Source organism: Miscanthus floridulus, chromosome 10, assembly GCF_019320115.1.
Source record: "Miscanthus floridulus cultivar M001 chromosome 10, ASM1932011v1, whole genome shotgun sequence".
Lineage (NCBI taxonomy): Eukaryota > Viridiplantae > Streptophyta > Magnoliopsida > Poales > Poaceae > Miscanthus > Miscanthus floridulus.
The window spans coordinates 89,055,978-89,075,147 of record NC_089589.1 but is presented as its reverse complement, the minus strand read 5'-3'; the positions used below and the strand labels follow the sequence as shown (position 1 = coordinate 89,075,147).

The following is a 19,170-nucleotide window of genomic DNA, read 5'->3' as shown; positions in this document are numbered from 1 at the left end:
CGGATCACCAATATTAATCCCCCAAGTTTTGGTGGACCCCCTAAGTTTTGGTGGACGGCGACTCTTGACAGCGTTTATGTGTCGGTGATGCAATTACGCGACACGTGGGATAGTCCGCTGCTAAAGGCATTCTCTTAGTACCCATCTTTTCCTCTTTTGCGCACCATTTTCATCACAGTTCACCCCTCAGCCCTCCCCCCTCCCCCACCCCTTCCCCCCCGCACACCGAAACCTCTTGGCCAGATCCTTCTGCACCATGGCGATCTATCGTGCCGCCATCTATCAGCGTGCCACTCCTCTAGTGAGCAAGTCAGTCGAGATCACCTTCTTGCCTCGGCATGGTGAGGCCATCTAGGATCTCATCTTTTTTTTCTTCATGAATTTATGGTGTTTCATGAAACGCACGTGTAATTTTTTCTGATTGTTGCAGATGGCATGAGTTAAATCAAAGCGGGTAGAACTACCACATTGCACAAAGAGCCAGAGATAGGCAACCATTCTCTGAGAAGTAGAGGAACAGGCACCACAATAGCCTAGAAAGAGCCAGAGGAAGGCTCGCAGTGTCTTAGAAGCAGAGGAACAAGCACCACCACAGCCTAGGAAGAGGCAGAGGAAGACGGACAGTATCCGAGAAGCAGAGGAAGAAGCAACCAAAGCTATGCTAGCCCTAGAGTCTGTGAATTCTCGTAGGTAGACTCAAACGGCCCACCGACAGCAACAGCATGAGGAAAGTGCTAAAATGGAACTCAGGAAGGAGGAGCTCACTGAGGAACAACTACAACAAATGACCGAGTTCTACTCCAAAAACTAGACCAGTCGCTTTGCTCCTTCCTAGATCCAATCTGCAGCTATTCATGGGCACGCGCGTGCTCACACTCATGGAGGTTCAATGTGTGCCACAATTGGTGGTACGAGGAGTAGTCAAGGAGGGTAATTTGATATGTGCCACAATTGGTGGTACGAGGAGCAGTTGAGGATGTAATTTGATGTCTGCCAATGGTGGTACAAGGAGCAGTCGAGGAGGTTTGATGTCTGCTAATGGTGCTATGAGGAGCAGTAACATTGAGAGAAAGAAAGTGGTGGTTCAGTTCTATGACTTTTGGTATTACAGCTCAAAGAAGATATGGAGCATCTGGTTCTGCGATATTGAGTTCTAGTTTCCACTAGTCAAAGAGCTTGGCAAAAAATCACAGTTTTGGAGTGTGACTCAGGAGAGTTTCTTTAGGAGCTACCATGCTAGAGGGATGGCACTAGCAGACCAAAGGATACTTGGTTGGGATGAGCTTGAGAGAGCAGCTGGTATACCCATCTGACCCCTCTTTGAGCGGTTCCCGGACTTCGTTCACATTTTCAATGAGGTTGATTGAATTGTGATAAGCTTGGTGCATCAGTTCTATGCTATAGTGTGGCTTCATCCAGAGCATGACTACATTGCTTTTATGCTCCATGGTCGGCTAGAGCGATTGTACTATGACCGCCTGCAAGAACTCCTCAGGGTTGACACTTCACTAGGAAGCTCCATTAGATAGTCTACAGAGATGCTCTTCCTCCACGTCGTAGCAAGGCTGGAGGTACTTTTCCTATAGACAAGGAGATTCGTCTACTCTTCATGGAGCCCTTTGCTGATGGCTCCTTGCGTACATAGGATAGACTTCGTCTAGAGGCTTATGTTCTACACATGGCTCTGAGGAAGACAATCCTTCCTTGTGGCGGCAATAGGGAGTCGTTGACCAGCTTGTAGTAGTGGCTACTACTGTCAATATGGAGAGGCGAGCAGTTTGACTTCTTACACTTTTTCCTATCTGATATCGAGGATGTGATAGCTGACGCTATCTATACTAGATGACAGCATGTGTATCCTCAAATCATCAGCTATTTGCTATGCACAATTGACTCTAAAAAGAATGGTCTGCTGTACAATGAGTCAACCTACGAGGTTATGACATACATGCCAGCAAGTCTAGACAATTGTCATCATGGACAATGTGCCCTTAGGCCCATTCAAGAGCTGTTACCCATATAGGACAAAGAAAGACATGAAATGGTGGATGTAGCCCTAGAGCTGGCAGAGCACTAGTCTAGGATTGAAGGAATCTTGAATGTACGAATGCAAGATTCAAACTCTGATGACAACGACTACCGTGACCCTATGTCAGACAACCACAACGAGGGAGGGTCATCCTCCAGTGGTGTGGCCGATAAAGAGATGGATGATGTTCCACCAACTATAGAGACGTTAGCCAAGCATGCACTGCCTCTAGTGTCCATTCAGCAACTGTCGGAGCTTGGACAGATACTTGCTAGGCTAGTTGTTGGCTAGGAAAAGACAAGACAGGCGTATGTAATGACAAGAGAGGTGTTTGAAAGCAAGTATTGTTAAGCAAGCAGAGAGTGTGGTCCTTCTCAAAGAGCAGATGATCCAGCAATCATATGCTTTTTGTGAGGCCGTTAACCAACAAGGCCAAAAAATCAACCTGATGTGCAATGTGTTCACCAGTTGCTTTAATCAACTATATAGTGCCATAGGGGTTAAGGCCCTTGACTTTCAGACGCTTCAGTTGTAATGTGGTAGTCAGGTCAACCCCATTGCTGGTTATCTGACTAGTCCTGATAATACAACTGTCCACACAGAGTTACCCATTGCGACACTACATAAGCAGAGTTCAGCTTTAGGTCCTAATTAGGTCGGTGATTCACCTTCTTCACCCCCTTAGGTCAAGCTACATGTCGCCACAGAGGCATATACAGGGCCTCTTAGGGCTTCTTCAATGCCCGAGATACCCAAGCCAGCTTTAGGTCCTAATGAGGCAGGTGATCCACCTTCTTCGCCCCCTCATGTTGAGGTGCAAGCCACCATGGGGACACATACAGAGCCTCTTGGGGCTTCTCCAACGACCGAGATTCCTAAACCCGCTAATGCTAGTATTACTACAGCCGAACATAACTAGAGTTCTGCTTCAGCTCATGAGGCAGCTGATCGACCTTCTCTACCTAATCAGGTCGAGGGGCTAGATACTGCTTGCGATGCCATAGGGGCACATAGAGAGCCTCCCAGGGCTTCCCCAACAATCGCGGATCTTGATGCAAACACCGAGCCTACTAATCCTACCATTAATAGAGCTGAGTTGACCTCAAGGTCTAACACTACTACTTCAGTTTAGCAGACCAGAGAGTCCACCATTCATCTAGGTAACCACATCACTAAGCATGATGAGACATCAGATTCAAACGATGAGATTTTAGCATACTCACTAGGCAAGATGCACTCACCAGGCGAGTTCGACCTCAGCAGCACCATCATGACTTCAATGCCTGCTTCATCATCATCACCACATCCTTTGGATGCATAGTCACCTTGATTCCCTGCCAAGGAAGGGACATAATAGAGATCGGGATAGTTCGACAGTCGAAGGGAGGGATGCGGTAGAAGGTGAGGGAACGGAGGCATCAAAATTTGGATTTAGAACAATTCTTGATGTAATAATTGAAGTCTTGCTTACGACACAATGTCTATTTTATGGTTCTATAATAAGTTGTACTTATTGAACCCTTTTTATCACTATGTTGCCATGTAGGCATCGAAATTTGGATTTAAAATGATTCCTGATGTAATAATTGAAGTCTTCCTTACGACACAATGTCTATTTTACGGTTCTGTAATAAGTTGTATTTGTTGAACCATTTTTATCACTATGTTGCCACTGTAAATTAAACCTAACATCTAAGTATGATTTGAGCGACATCTATCTAGTCTGACTACCTCATTGCAACTCAAGCCATTCCTCTTAAGAGAGAACTACAAGGTCAAACAACCCCATTACAAGTCAAGGAGTCGTCCAAACATGAAATCTATTGTCCAACGTGTTACAATCAAAGAGTAGGGACTTTCTTTTATGCGTAATCAAATCTTGCGTGCGTATTCAGAAAAGAGTAATAGATATTATCCGGCGCATTACAATTGCATAGCGTTGGACTTTCTCATGTGTGCATTCAGAAAAGAGTAATACACATTGTGCCGATGATTAACATTTACAATGCCTAACGCAGGTGGAAGCATTCAGAATAGAAATATGCGAAGTTACTAAGTTACCTATGGTGTTTCATAAGACGGAAGGAAGCTTCCCTAAAACCTAACTGCCTTTCGAGAGGGGAGGCACGATCCAGCCCATGACCTCCTAATCACCTCATCCAAGCATGTTGGCCACACAAGCCATTCGCATCCAAGCACAAGAAGCAAACACCGTGAAAGACAAAGCGACGTGCATAAGTTGCTCTTCGAATTAAAGTAACAAACTAGCCTTTCATTAAGATTGGATTGACCCTAGATACAATCTATGGCTTAAAGAAGGCAGCGAGGATGATGTCTCCTGCATGCGTGGCCACCACATAGGCCTCTGTGGTGGTAGTAAAGTCACCAATGAGCTCCTCTTACTCCTCATCGGCGCCAACTGCGAAGCTAGGTTCAAGCAGGCGGAGATCGTGGCTAGAACGAAGCTGCGCCACGACCAGGACTAAGGCAGCCCCATGGTGCACCCCATGAAGGGCCACCATCCTAATGTGAGCTAGCATGGCCCGTAGATGGTCCTCAAGCAGGAGACTCCCCACGTTCACGTCATTGACGGCGACGAGGGCCACCTCTTGAAGAGCAACCAACTCCTCCTCTAGGGCTGAGAACATGAAAAACCACCAAAACAAGGCCGTGGACATTTGGATAGAGCTTCTTGGTGAAGGAAACCTTACCAATTGTCCTGGCCTAAGCATCAACAGCTACCGCCTGGGCATCAGCAGTCTCTTGCTTTGAGGTGGCAAGGGCAGTCTAGACGGCGTCGAGGCAGAGCGTGAGCCGAGTAACATTGCACCTGGGGTTAGGGCGCGGGTCGCGAGCCATATCCTGATCATGGAGGGGCTCATGGACTTCCCAATGGCCTAGGGGAGAAGACCTCTCCGGTTCCACAGGGCATGTGTCTGAAGAGCGGGTGGCACCGGAGAACAACCCAACCTCTAGCGTCATGGCATGAGAAATGACCCTGAAAAGATTAAGGAGATCAAAATGGAACAACTTTTGCTACTAAGAACATGACCACCTTACCCAAGGCACCAAAAAGATTAAGTATGATTTGAGCGACATCTATCTAGTCTGACTACCTCGTTGCAACTCAAGCCGTTCCTCTTAAGAGAGAACTACAGGGTCAAACAACCCCATTACAAGTCGAGGAGTCGCCCGGACACGAAATCTATTGTCCAACGCGTGACAATCAAAGAGTAGGGAACTTTATTTTGTGCGTAATCAAATCTTGCGTGCGCATTCTGAAAAGAGTAATAGATATTATCTGGCGCATTACAATTGCATAGCGTCGGACTTTCTCATGTGTGCATTCAGAAAAGAGTAATACACATTGTGCCAATGATTAACATTTACAATGCCTAACGTAGGTGGAAGCATTCAGAACAGAAATATGCAAAGTTACTAAGTTACCTATGGTGTTTCATAAGAGGGAAGGATGCTTCCCTAAAACCTAACTCCCTTTCGAGAGGGGAGATAGGATCTGGCCCATGACCTCCTAATCACCTCATCCGAGCATGTCAGCCGCACAAGCCATTCGCATCCAAGCACAAGAAGCAAACACCATGAAAGACAAAGCGACGCGCATAAGTTGCTCTTCGAATTAAAGTAACAAACTAGCCTTTCATTAAGATTGGATTGACCCTAGATACAATCTACGGCTCAAAGAAGGCAGCGAGGATGATGTCTCCTACATGCGTGGCTGCCACAATGGCCTCTGTGGTGGCAGTAAAGTCACCAATGAGCTCCTCTTGCTCCTCCTCATTGGCGCCAACTGGGAAGCCAGGTTCAAGCAGGCGGAGATCGTGGCTAGAATGAAGTTGCGCCATGGCTAGGACTAAGGCAGCCCCATGGTGCACCCCGTGAAGGGCCACCATCCTAACACGAGCTGGCATGGCCCATAGACGGTCCTCAAGTAGGAGACTCCCCATGTTCATGTCATTGACGGCGACAAGGGCCACCTCTCGAAGAGCAACCAACTCCTCTAGGGCTGAGAACACGAAAAACCATCAAAACAAGGCCGTGGACATTTGGACAGAGCTTCTTGGTGAAGGAAACCTTACCAGTCGTCCTGGCCTAAGCATCGACAGCTGCCACCTAGGCATCAGCAGTCTCTCGCTCCGAGGTGGCAAGGGCAGTCTAGACGGTGTTGAGGCAGAGCGTGAGCCGAGTAACATCGCGCCCGGGGTTAGGGCATGGGTCATGAGCCATATCCCAATCATGGAGGGGCTCATGGACTTCCCGATGGCCTAGGGGAGAAGACCTCTCCGGTTCCACAGGGCGCGTGTCCGGAGAGCGGGTGGCACCAGAGAACAACCCGACCTCTAGCGTCATGGCATGAGAAATGACCTTGAAAAGATTAAGGAGATCAAAATGGAACAACTTTGGCTACTAAGAACTAGACCACCTTACCCAAGGCACCGCAAAAGGGAGTGGAGACACAGCAGAGGCCTGCTCCCCTCTAGAGGGTTCTCTACCGGGCACTTCCCATGGTCCATCACTCTGGCCAAAGACGCGACTCGCCTGAGGCAGGAGAAAAGGTGAAGGAGTATGGAAGGAAGACAGAGAAGAGCGGTTGTCTCGCTCTAGTACCTCTCTCAGATTTATGGCTAAACCAGTCACACTGGGCTCTCTGGGTTTCATGCAAATTTAATAGAGATTTAATTGCTGTGGATTTCCAAGCAATAGGTTGCAGTGGGTGCAGTCAGAAAAAGAGTAATAGATATTGTCCGGCATGTTACAATCACATAGTATCGGACTTTCTCACGTGTGCATTCAGAAAAGAGTAGTACACATTGTGACAACAATTAACATTTATACAATACCTAACGTAGGTGAAAGCATTCAGTCATTGTCCGGTGCATTACAATCACGTAGGTTTTGGACTTTCTCGCGTGTGCATTCAGAAAAGAGTAATACACATTGTGCCAACGACTAACATTTACAATGCCTGATGATGCAGGTGCAAGCATTTAGAACAGAAATACACTAATAAGTTACTAAGTTACCTATGGTATTTCATATGTTTCATGGATCAGTTGGAGGCCATTATGCATTTCACTGTCGATGGCAAGCAGATCCGACATCAGGAGCTGCATCCACTCCTAGCACCAGGCCATGGCTTCCTCCTTTATAGGTTGCACATTGAACAACTAGCGGCATAGCCCGTAGTCCATTTCTCCATGAAGCGCTTCAAGACCTTCTTCATCATCGACTCCAGTGACATGATCAGCTTCCACCTGGTGATGAGCATGTGGAACATGTCATACCCCTTCATTCGGTAGGATGACGCTAATGGCAATGAACCAGGACGCCAAACGTGGTTGAACGTGCTTGTCGACAAATGGCGTCCACCAATCGGTCCCACCAAAAGCAAGCTCATACTGTAGCACCATCTTGTCATCGCAATCTACCATGATGAACCACCTGCACAGAGCACCATGCCAATCTTTTCTAGGGAACTCACCCTGTAGGAGGTCAAGCATTTTTTGGGGTGAAATCTCGGATGCCCACCTCATCAGGTGGTCAACCCACACGTCCATACCTACCATTCCTCCTGGCAGTGGCTTGTTGTGGTCATTTCCATGTCCGTGCTTCAGGTAAGGAATGATGACACCATCGACAAACTCATTCCAAACATCAGGCCAAGCCGCTTGCTTCCATGGCACCACAATGTCGTAATTTTTGTGCGCATTTTCACCAGTACACTTCAATAGGAACTTCTGGTATGCGGTCAGCACCTTGGTGAGCATCGGCTATAGCATGTCCTGGTCGATGGTTGGCATCCATGGCTACAGAAATATGTTAATTGGAACAGTCTCCTAGAACACGTCGTACCTATCGGCGGTGCCGGATAGTCCGGGCAAGACTACATCATGCAGGAATTCTCTAGCGTGAGCGAACTCTGGTGGTAGGTTGTGCAAGAACTGTACCAGTTGTTCCTACTGTAGGAACCTAGTGGGAGTCCATGTCTCCTTCAACCATTTCATAATGGGGTCGACCACCAGTTCAATGAGCAGCCCAACATACGGCGAGGAGGCAAACCCATCGTCCAAGAGTATGTACTTGAGCTTGCTCACCACCTCCATCTTCTTGTTCGGCTACTCCAGTGGATCATACCATGTCAAGTGCTTAAACATCTCCTACATGATAGGGACCAACATCTTGCGCGTTGTGTCCGGTATGGTCATCTCCTTGTAATAGGAGGGATACTCAGTCAACAACTTCGTGAACTCATTGATAACCATATCCAAGATGACCTCGGTGTGGCTCTCCTATGGGCTTGGGGGTTGCATGACCTTGTCATCATGAGGACTCAAATTGCTTGCGCCGTCATCATTAGACGAGGTTGAATCGTTGGAGGGATTATTGGCTATAGGGATGATGTAGGAGGCGTCAGCATGGTCGGTGCCGAGTCAAGTACCTATGGCATAGTCACACCTAGAGGAGGTTGGCGTCCCCTTGGTGGTGCATTCCAAGGCTGTGGCAAGCACTGTAGCCCATGCGTTCCATTATCCGATGAACCGCTAAGTTGTTCACAGCGGTCATCGTTGGCACCATCGAACAAGGCGACACTCGATGCACATGACGTGGAGCGGAATGGCCGGACCATGACGCTAGGCCCTCAAAGACAAATGACATGGGTCACCTATAATCAATGGCAGCAATGGGCATGGCATCCTCGTTAGCAACTGTGACACCATTAGCATCGACAACCGCAGCGCCACTAGCATCGGCAATCGTTGCGCCATCAGCATCGATAACCGCAGCGCCAAGGATAGCACTAGTGTTGTGCTCTGCTAGCACCGTATGCTAGATGTTGCCACCGGTGGGCTCGTTGGAGGCCATGGGAAGTGGCAACAGTTGTGTGGATGGATGTCACAACAAAGTGGGAGGCGAAAGAAGTTGTTCACTACTAACTTTTTCACTTAAGTACGGGAATGTGTTACGGTAGTTCCAAATACTGGATGGATGATGATCAGAAACTGCTGCATCAATGCGGTTGAATTGAGATTGGGCCACGTCCATCGCATCACCATGGGCATCGCAACCGTTAAAGTTCACCCTTTCTGATCGGAGTACATGGATGTATAGCTGTTGAGATCTTCGGGACCCTAAGATAGTCTGACCCTATGAAATATAGATGCTTTAGATCATAGCGAGTCGATGAACAATGAAATATAGTGCTGGCAACTATCAGGGGCTTTCCAACTAGTCCATAGAACCCAACTATCAGGGGCTAACAACTAGTTCTAGGCTATAGAACCCAACAATTAGTTTGGGATACAAACAGGTATGGACTAATAACACAACTAATTGGCTAATTTTTGGTTCACTTTTTTTTAGCCATGGCTAACAAGTCACAGTCCATCCAAATAGGGCCTAAGATAGTCTGATACTAGTAAATCTTGACAGGCCGGATAATAGTTTTGATGAAACAAGAAAATACAGATCGTGTCAACTCTTGTGCTGAGTTCACTACAACCATCTGCCATTTGTCTTGCACACCTCCACCTTAAGCTTAACTTCATCATACTCCTACTCCTCCCATTCCTCTTCCTCGTCATCACTGTAGGTGGCCTCACAGATCATGTTGAAGAAGCAAGTGTCGCTGACATTGAGGTGGTTGCTTGCGCAGAACTCATCCCACCCATACTTGAACAACGTGCGCACTGTGTTGTTCATGCGGGTCCTCTCTAAGCCTACAAACTAAGACTGCCCAACCATTTGTAGCTCAATAGCTTACCACTGCTGGTAGCTGTGCGCTACCTCAAAGTCCACTGGCACATTCTTTGCCTCACACAAAAAAAGATTGATGAGAAAAAGGACACTAGTAACTTGCGACATCGGTACATTCTGTGTCTCGCGTGAGCGCTCACCAGATACTTTGCTTTGAGGTGGTACTTCTTTAGGATCACTGCAAAACTCCTCGGCTCTATGATGGGCAGGGAGAGCTGACTACCGCCGGCCTCAAAATCGTGTGGGTACTGCTTGCGATAGGTGGTAAGGTCTAGGACCTTGACGTTAATCTGTGACCAGCCGTCATACCACAATACAAGAGAGAACCCATCTTGGAGGTCGAGGGCACGAGCGAAGTGCTTCCATCCCCGGCAGAGGTACAAGTGACCACCATCAGGGAACACCTCCACCTTCCACTGGGCTAGGCTCTGCTCGTCGTCTAGACAAAGCTCGAGTTTTCAACGACCTTTGATGGCTCAAGCCATTATAGCCGGCAGTTTCTACGTGCATAATGATCAACATAGCCAGATAGAGGGACAAGTTCATTCCCAAAGGCAAACCCTAGCAGATCGGATTTAGAACATAGAAAATGGGCACTTACCAATGTTTCTGCATACAATCCAGGAAGAGGGATCTTCATGCACTTCAGGTCACTCTGGCTCGGTCCTGCCATGTCTTCTTGCAGCCCCACCATGCCAGCTAAGGAACTTGACAGTCTTGAGGAATCCTTGCTGGTATGTCTCTATTCTTGTTCTCCTCTCGTGGGGGGGGGGCTTTTTTTCTATGTTTCTGGTGTTGTCACAAACACAAGGAGTGCACACACTGTTGGGGCATCAGTGGAGGAGCTAACATGTAGTAAAAACCAGCACCGAGACTGACGCCGTCTCATTGACATAAATGGAGGAGACGTGCTATGTTTTCATTAGTGTACGCTTGGGAATGTCAAAACTTCTGCATCTCTGGTCGAACACGCCTTCTATGGTACTACTGGTTAAGGTTCCCGAGGGAGTGCGATAGCACCCAAGGGGTGAAAAGACCTATCACCACCACACCAGGCTTTCAAGTCTCAACCATGTCATGGTTGTCAATTCACTCCTATCTAGCTTTGATCCTGCATTCACTTCGCTCTCGGTAATTGTGCAAGGTTTCTTTGAGAGGAGCAAGTCTCGGCAACCAGAAAGTCCTGCCACCATATATTTGAACGTGTCGGATAGTATTCATGTCTTACGCATTTGAGCAAAAAAATTTGTTCACAAAGGAACATTTACCATTATCTCGTTGAACACGTGATAGTCTGAGCATTGTAAATCTGACCGGGTCAGACACATCTCACTCTTGCCTACCATGCAATGGTAGCTTTATGCCTTAGTTTGGTGAACCAAACTTGTATCAGCAGTAGTAGAAGTCATGAGTCACTTTGATCATGCTCAAAATGAGTGGCTCTGATCCGTCATGAACCCAATTCATCTTATTTGCATGTGTCTAATAAAAATTGTTGAACTTGCAATAGCCATGCAGTGAGGAGTTCATCTGAACTAGTCTTGGCTCGATCTAATGCACAACAGAGGGGGCATAGATGTTGCATTTTTACTACACAAGCCAGAAAGTCCGCCACTGTCCATTTGATCTTTTGTCGGATAGTAAGTGTACCCATCTTTAGCTAGCCACTGCATGTCTCTGCAAAACCAACCAAGAGAAATTGCTTACGAAAGCAACTCCTCTTCACTCTTCAGTCTACCCCTCGACTTTTGTGACTGCTTGGATAGGAGTAAAAATACCTATCACCACTGCACCAGGCTTTCAAGTCTCAACCATGTCATGGTCGTCAAAATCTCTTATAAATTTTCTTGATTCACTCCTGTTCAGCTTTCATCCTGCATTCACTTTGCTCTCAGCAACCACGCAAGGTTCCTTTGAGAGGAGCAAGTCTATTAAAAATTGTTAACCTTGCAATAGCCATGTAGCGAGGAGTTCATCTGAACAAGCCTCAGCTCGATCTATACTGCACAATGGAGGAGGCCTATATGTTGCATTTTTACTGCACACACTAGAAAGTTCACCCTCGACTGTTGTGACTGCTTGGATAGGAGTGAAAAGACCTATCATAACTGCACCAGGATTTCAAGTCTCAACTGTTTCATTGTGGTCAAAATCTCTTAAATTTTCACTCCTATCCAGCTTTTATCCTGCATTCACTTCGCTCTCGTCAACCGCGCAAGGTTTCTTTGATAGGAGCAAGCCTGGCCTAATGCAGAATAGGTGAGCCATAGGTGTTGAAAATTCTACCACACACACAAGAAAGTCATGTCGTCGTATATTTGAACTAATCGGATAGCATACGTATCGTACGCATTTGTTCAAATGTACTCCCGGCCCCATGTCATACATTATGAAAAACGTTACATTCTTTTAGGAATTAAATTAAAAGCCAAGCAGAACACGGTACACGTGACCGCGCCCCTACTACTAGTTATAATAATATTGGATGAAATGACAAGTGAGTGTAGTCGATCACAAACTATGAAATTTTATTGCGCACACCAGAAAGTCTGATGGCACACAATTGATGTCTTCAGGCCAAGACTCACGCTGTCTCATCAGTGTAAATGGAGGAGACATGCTCTATTTTTGCAGCCACCGGTGTAATACAGTTGTGATTCCCGAGGGAGCATGATGGCACCCACCTCCAGGAAAGATAAATCTTCACTGAGTATCTTGCCTTAGAACCCTTAGCATCACTGTGTATAATTAAATCTTTATGGAGTATCTTGTCTTAGAAGCTCGAGTGTCCCTGTGTATACATAAAGCCCAGCCTCACTCCAATTCATATTGTTTACCATTCCACCTTCCATTGTTCAAAAGCCATCTCCTAGCCACCCACCTCCACCACCTTGTCAGTTGCCATGAAGGCTGTTGGTGGCCCGACTGCAGTCCCCGCTTCCTCTAGTGGTTCGGCGGAAGCGGGGCTGATGGCTCACCCCAGGTTGGTGTTGGCAGAGGCAGCAGCAATGTTCGGTTCCCGTAGATTGGTGTTCCCATCACCAAGACTCGTGCCATCTCCTAGGCTACTGGTCTCCCCGTCGCCCTCAGCGATGATGATTACGCCATCGGCACTGGAGGTTCGCTCACCACTATCGGCCCCGGTGCGGTTCCGCTCGCCGTCACTGGGTCCGCTCGCCATTGCCGGATCTGCTCCCCACATGGGTGGGTCACCTGCACCATTGCGATACCCCTCACCATCCGCTGAGGCCGACGATGAGGCCGACATCTTGGCTAAGGCTGAGGCCGTGGCCAACTTCTTGGCTGAGGCTAAGGCTAAGTCCGATGGCTCTCTGGGCTATGTCACGACGGACTCGAAGGATGATCATCTACACAGCTACTCAATGCCTATTCTCCTAGGCCTGAATCTATTCTTGCACGTTAGCCTGTATGGCGGTCTGGTGTGCCCCATCTGCCCCAACCATAAGGCTCGTGGTTGGAGCGAGGCCAATGCTAGGGTGCATGTGCTAGTGAGGGCACACGCCCCCTAGATGGCACCTACACCAATGACAGGAACATTGCCCACCATCGTGCCCTGGCAAGGAACCAGGGCTAAATGGCCTAAAGGGATCGTCTGGCCACGCCGGTTCACCATGGCAGAGAGGCTTGCTGGCTTCAACCAAGGCTAATTTACCTTATGGGTGTTGGATTTTGGTCGCACCTGTTGGTTCCCTTATTGCATGACTTGTGTAGAGGTGTGGGATGGCACTCATCATTAGTAGTATCAAGTCATGTCAACATATGTAGTTAGGACTAGTTTGTTGCCAGGTGCCATTAGAATTATAATGAAGTCATGTTAATCATCTATAGTTAGAAATAGTATGTCTAGGTAGTAGTTGGATGACTTTGAGTAGCGGGATGGCACTGCTCTCCTCTTATTATTATGGAAGATGAAGGCATGGTTACGTAGGCTGAACTCGATCGTTGCTGCAATCCACATATATATGAAGACTAGTTTGTCATTATCTTTCTATCTAGTAGCACTGATATCCTCTTATTATGCATGTGATGTGCGCATTTGTGCAAACATTTTGGTTCGCAAAGTATCGTTTACCATTATCTTTGTGCACACATGATGGTCCGAGCATTGTAAACCTAAATGGGTTGCTTTGTGCCTTGGTTTGGTGAACCAAACATGTATCAGTAGTGGTAGTAGTAGTCATGAGTGGCTTTGATTTGTGTTGAACCCAACTCGTCACTTTGCTCTCGGCAACCACGCAAGGTTTCTTTGATAGGAGCAAGCCTGGCCTAAATGCAGAACAGAGTAGCCATAGGTGTTGAAATTCTACTGTGCACGTAAGAAAGTCCTTCCACCATATATTTGAATGCGTCGGATAGAAAACGTGTCTTTCGTAGTTTTGAGTGTCGTAGCGATCTGTGTGCATTTGTTTGTAGTATCAGTAGTCATGAGTGGATTTGATCTGTGGTGAACCCAACTCATCTTGTTTGCACGTATCTAATAAAATTTGTTGAACTTGCAACAAACATGCCATGAGGAGCTCATCTAAACAAGTCTCGCCTAAATAGAAAGTTCGACGGCCATACATTTGGTATCGTCATGCCGTATCATCGGTTGGGTATGCCATTGCTCCTGCATCTCCAGTCGAACATGCGTTCCCCGGTGTAATACGGTTGCGATTCCTGAGGTAGTGCGACGGCACCTGAGGCGACGCACAGCGGTTTGGAAAAAAATAAATCTTTATCTCGCTCCAATTCCAATTGTTTCATTCCACCTTGCATTGCACAAAAGCCCTCGCCTTGCCTCACAAAGTCGCCACCTCTGCCTCCCTGTCGGTTGCCATGAAGGCCATCCCAATGAATCTCTATAGGTCCACATCGAGGAAGGGTGGACCGGCTCTAGTCCCTGCTTCCTTCTGTGGTTTAGCGGAGTCAGGGCCGATGGCGCACCCTGGGTTATTGTCAGTAGAGGCGGTGCCGACGTCTAGTCATGGGAGATCAGCGTTCCCATTGCACTACTGTAGGCCATCTTCTAGGCTACCATTTCTCTCCCAGTCGCCCTCAACAATGACGCTGATGCCACCGGCACTGGTGGTTCACTCGCTACCGCCGGCCTCGATGCGGTCCCTCACGCTTGCCATCGCTTGGTCCGCTCACTGCTGCTGGATGAGCTCCTGGCAGGAGCAGGTCTACTCCACCATCATGGTCCCCCTCACCGTCCACTAAGGCCGTGGGCGAGTCTAAGGGCTCTCCGAGAAACATCATGATGGACTTCGATGATGATCGTCTGCACGGCTACCCAATGCCTGTGCCCACAGGATCAAATCTGTTCATCCATGCTAGCCCATTTGGTAGCCTAGTGTGCCTCGTCTGCCCCAATCATATGCCCCATGGTTGGAATGAGGCCGACGCCAAGGCGCATGTCCTAGTAAAGGCACACGGCCTTTGGCGAGGAACCAGCGCTGGATGGGCTAAAGGGATCATCTGGCCACACCGGTTCACGCATGGCGGAGAGGTCTAGTATGTTGCCTCGTGTGAAGTCATGTTAATCATCTGTAGTTAGAACTAGTATGTCTAGGTAATAGCTAGATGCCTTTGAGTAGTGGGATCACACTACTCTCCTCTTATGGTTAGATGGCACTGTGCATTTGTGCAAACATTTTGGTTCACAAAGTAATGTTTACCATTATCTTCATGTGCACTTGATGGTCCGAGCATCGTCCATCTGACTGGGCCGGACACTTCTCACTCTTGCCGACTATGCAAGGGTACCTTTGTGCCTCGGTTTGGTGAACAAAGAACATATCAGTAGTGGTAGTAGTCATGAGTGGCTTTGATCTATGGTGAACCCAACTCATGTCTTTGATAAAATTTGTTGAATTTGCAAGAACCATGCATCGAGGAGTTCATCTGAACATGTTGCCTCGATTTAATGCACAACGGAGGAGGCATAGTTGTTGCATTTTTACTGCACACACTAGAAAGTCCGCCGCTGTCCATTTGATCACTCATTGGATAATAAAAAGTGTAGCCATCTCTAGCTAGCTGCTGCATGCCTCTACAAAACCAACCAAGAGAAATTGATTATGAAAGCAACTCCTCTTCACTCGTCAGTCTGCCCCCTCGACTATTGTGGCTGTGTTTTTGGAGTGAAATAACTATAGAGGCTTTCCTCCTGCATTCAATTCACTATTGGCAACCATGCAAGGGTTGCTTTGTGCCTCAATTTGGTAAACCAGACACGTATTAGTATACATACTTGGCATGCTGGTCGAACTAATTAATGATCTCGTCGTAGTGGTTGAAGCATGCTGTGTGAAAGGAATGCTTTATGTTAATGGCTTATGCAGTGTATATGAACCTTTAACAAGTACTAGTTGTAGTTGAATGGAATAGTCATGTACACAACAAACAGTCCGCATAGTGCAGTACTGACCTCGATGGACAAAGCCTATGTGTCCGCTGAAGCACAAGTTTATAACAAATGAGCATACCGAACATGTTCAGAATATAAAGCCAGAAATCCAAAGCAAAGTGCAGTTTTAGAATACATACTTTCCCAAAGATTATACATGAAATCTCCTACAAGTCATCATCATCTCTAGACATGTGATCTCTACCGCCACAATTACTATCATCACTGCAATACTGGTTTCCAGTATCATCTTTATCCTCATCTTCATCCTCGCTGCCTTCAAGTATGCCAACTGCTTCCCTCTTATCTCTTAGAAGGTCTTCTAAATTACCTTCAATGATTGTGCCTTCTCCATCATGACTAGCTTCGTGCATAACCTGATCACTATCACCCAGTAGGACTTCATGCTCATTGTCAGAACAATGATCATCTTGGTGCACTATAGGCTCTATTTCATTCATGTCATACATGTCCCTATGTTCAAACTTCTACATGACCCGCCAATCTTTACCCAAGGAGGTGTCCTGCAAATAAAAAATCTTCCTTACCTTTGTCGCAAGAATGAAAGGGTCATTCTTGTACCAGAATGATTTAATGTTGCAGATCTGTAATGTCCGTCATTGTCAATGCCTACAGACTTTGTAGTGCCATCTAGATTGTACCAGTCACAGTGCAGAAGAACCACTGTCCTATGGCTTTGTACGCTAGAGTTATACATCAACTGAATAACTTCTCTAAGGACACCATGAAATTCCACTGATTGGCCTTCATGTGTGACGGCGGTCATGACACCACTGTTCTGTGTATGCAGGGATTTCTCGTGGTCAATAGTGCTATACCTAACTCCATTAATACTGCAAGCTGCATAGACTTGGACTTAGGTATTAGGACCACATGGTAGTGCATACAAACCTTCACTGACCTCTATTGATTTCTCTCTACATAGCTCATCGATCTGCACACAAAGTTGAAACCATCATCACCACTAAGTTGCCATATAATTCTACCAATGATCAGCCTAACAGAACTAAAATATGCTAATCACGTACATGAGACTTAAACCATGCTAGACTTCCCTATGGCAAGGACTCACCTTTTAATGTCTAATGAGTAGGACCCTTCCCTATTTAGTTCTTGCTTGATGGAGCGCCCAATCCTAGAGAAGTGGATGCAGAGGTCTGCTCTTTCTTTGGCCTCCACAGCATCTTGTTTGTTCTTGGTGGTGTGGTGGTGGACTTTGATCTTCTTTTGGTTTCCACACTGGATTGTTTTTCTTGGTGTTGTGAAAATGGCTTTTGGGATCTTTTCTTTTGTCATTTGTTTAATTTTTTTCTGCTATGGCTTCTTTTTTATTTCTTCGTTCTTTTTCATAGGCCTATCCACCATTTGAGGTTGGATATGGACCTCCATTAGTCCTTGTGGGTTCGGCCCATACTTGATACAAATCATGGAGCATTGGTGCTTCCTGGGCCTGAAGGTGAATTTTTCTTCATTACCATGGATATTGAAGCGGATTTCTCTGGCTCCAACATCAATTTGGGCTTTTGCAGTGCTTAGGAAGGGTCACCTAAAAATGAGGGTTGATTCTTTTGTGACCTCCATGTCGAGCACCACGAAGTCGATAGGGACGTAGCAATGTTGAATTTTCACCGGAATATCTTCGGCTATTCTTGCCGGGTAGCGGACCATCGAATTGGCCAGCTGGAGCATCATTGGTGTTGGCGTCAATTGCGTAAGGTTCAGCTTGTCAAAGATGGCCGTGGGCATAACGCTCACGCTAGCCCCAAGGTCACACAAGGCTTGGTCGAAATATTGGATCCCGATGGAGCATGAGATTGTGGGGTACCCAAGATCCTTCTTCTTTCTAGGAAAGTCAAGTATAGTAGCGCTAGACTCTTCTGATAGCTTGACGATCTCCGTGGATGGTACTGGTCGCTTGTTGTTGATGATGTCCTTGATGTACTTGGCATAGGAAGGTACATGCAAGACGTCCGTCAGGGAGACACTTACATGTATCTTCTCGATCATCTCAAGAAAATGAGCGAATTGCTCATCTACGACCTGCTTGCGGTTCCTTATGGGAAACGGAAGGTAGCTAGTGTCGACAAAGTCTTTTGGTGCCGTCTCCTCTTCTTGTTCTTTTTCTTTTTCTATCGTTGAAGGTTTGGCCTCCTATCACCCTCTTGCTTCCCCTACAGACTGGTTAGGATTTAGTGGATCACGAGTGGTCTTACCACCCCTCGTGGTCACTGCTTTTATATTTTCATGAGAATTCTTAGGTTGAGTAGGAAGCTTTGCATTACAATCAATAGGAATTGCAGCAGCTATTTGAGCTAATTGTGTTTCTATCATTTTAATAAAGCTCAATTGATTTTTAACAGCAGAAGTTAAACCTTCGATTTGAGAATTTATATTTTCAAGAATTTTATCATTAGTTGTAAGCTTTTTAGTCAAACTCTCATTTATTTTTCCTTGGCCTAGTACCAAGTCTTTCAAAGAAGGTTGATTCGAGTTGTAATTTGAATTGTGATTCGAATTACCTTGCGGGCAGGATTGGTTGTTCCACCCGTTACTACCTAGTTGGTGAAACCCGTTGTTGATGAAGGCAGCTTCTTCATAAGTTTTGGAGCAATCATTCCCCGAATGGCCAATGTTTCCACATACCTCACACGTCATATGTGAATCCATGGCCTGGATGGTGCCCATCATGGCATCTTTATCTTGGGCCCTGTCGGTGTTTCGTACAAGCACCGACAAGTAAATTTATAGTAATGTGTGTTAGGCTTGGATGGTGTGCTAAAGGACACAAGATTTATACTGGTTCGGGACGAATGTCCCTACATCTAGTTTGTTGCTGCTCGTGTTATTAGCACCGTGAACGGTTCGTAGTAGGGGGTACAAACGATCGAGAGAGGGACTGGTCTCAAGTCTTTGATGGAAGGGTTGAAAGGAGGCC

General features: G+C 46.7%; 1 protein-coding gene across 1 annotated transcript; it reads right to left on the bottom strand.

The window, feature by feature from the left end:
* Nucleotides 1–17,777: 17,777 nt before the first annotated feature.
* Nucleotides 17,778–18,920, bottom strand: LOC136489005 (uncharacterized). The gene is made up of 3 exons (XM_066485761.1): nucleotides 18,755–18,920; nucleotides 18,394–18,559; nucleotides 17,778–18,288 (listed from the first exon to the last, which is right to left on the bottom strand). The coding sequence occupies exons 1-3, from the start codon at nucleotides 18,918–18,920 to the stop codon at nucleotides 17,778–17,780; spliced, it is 843 nt and encodes a 280-aa protein (XP_066341858.1).
* Between the last annotated feature and the right edge of the window lie 250 nt (nucleotides 18,921–19,170).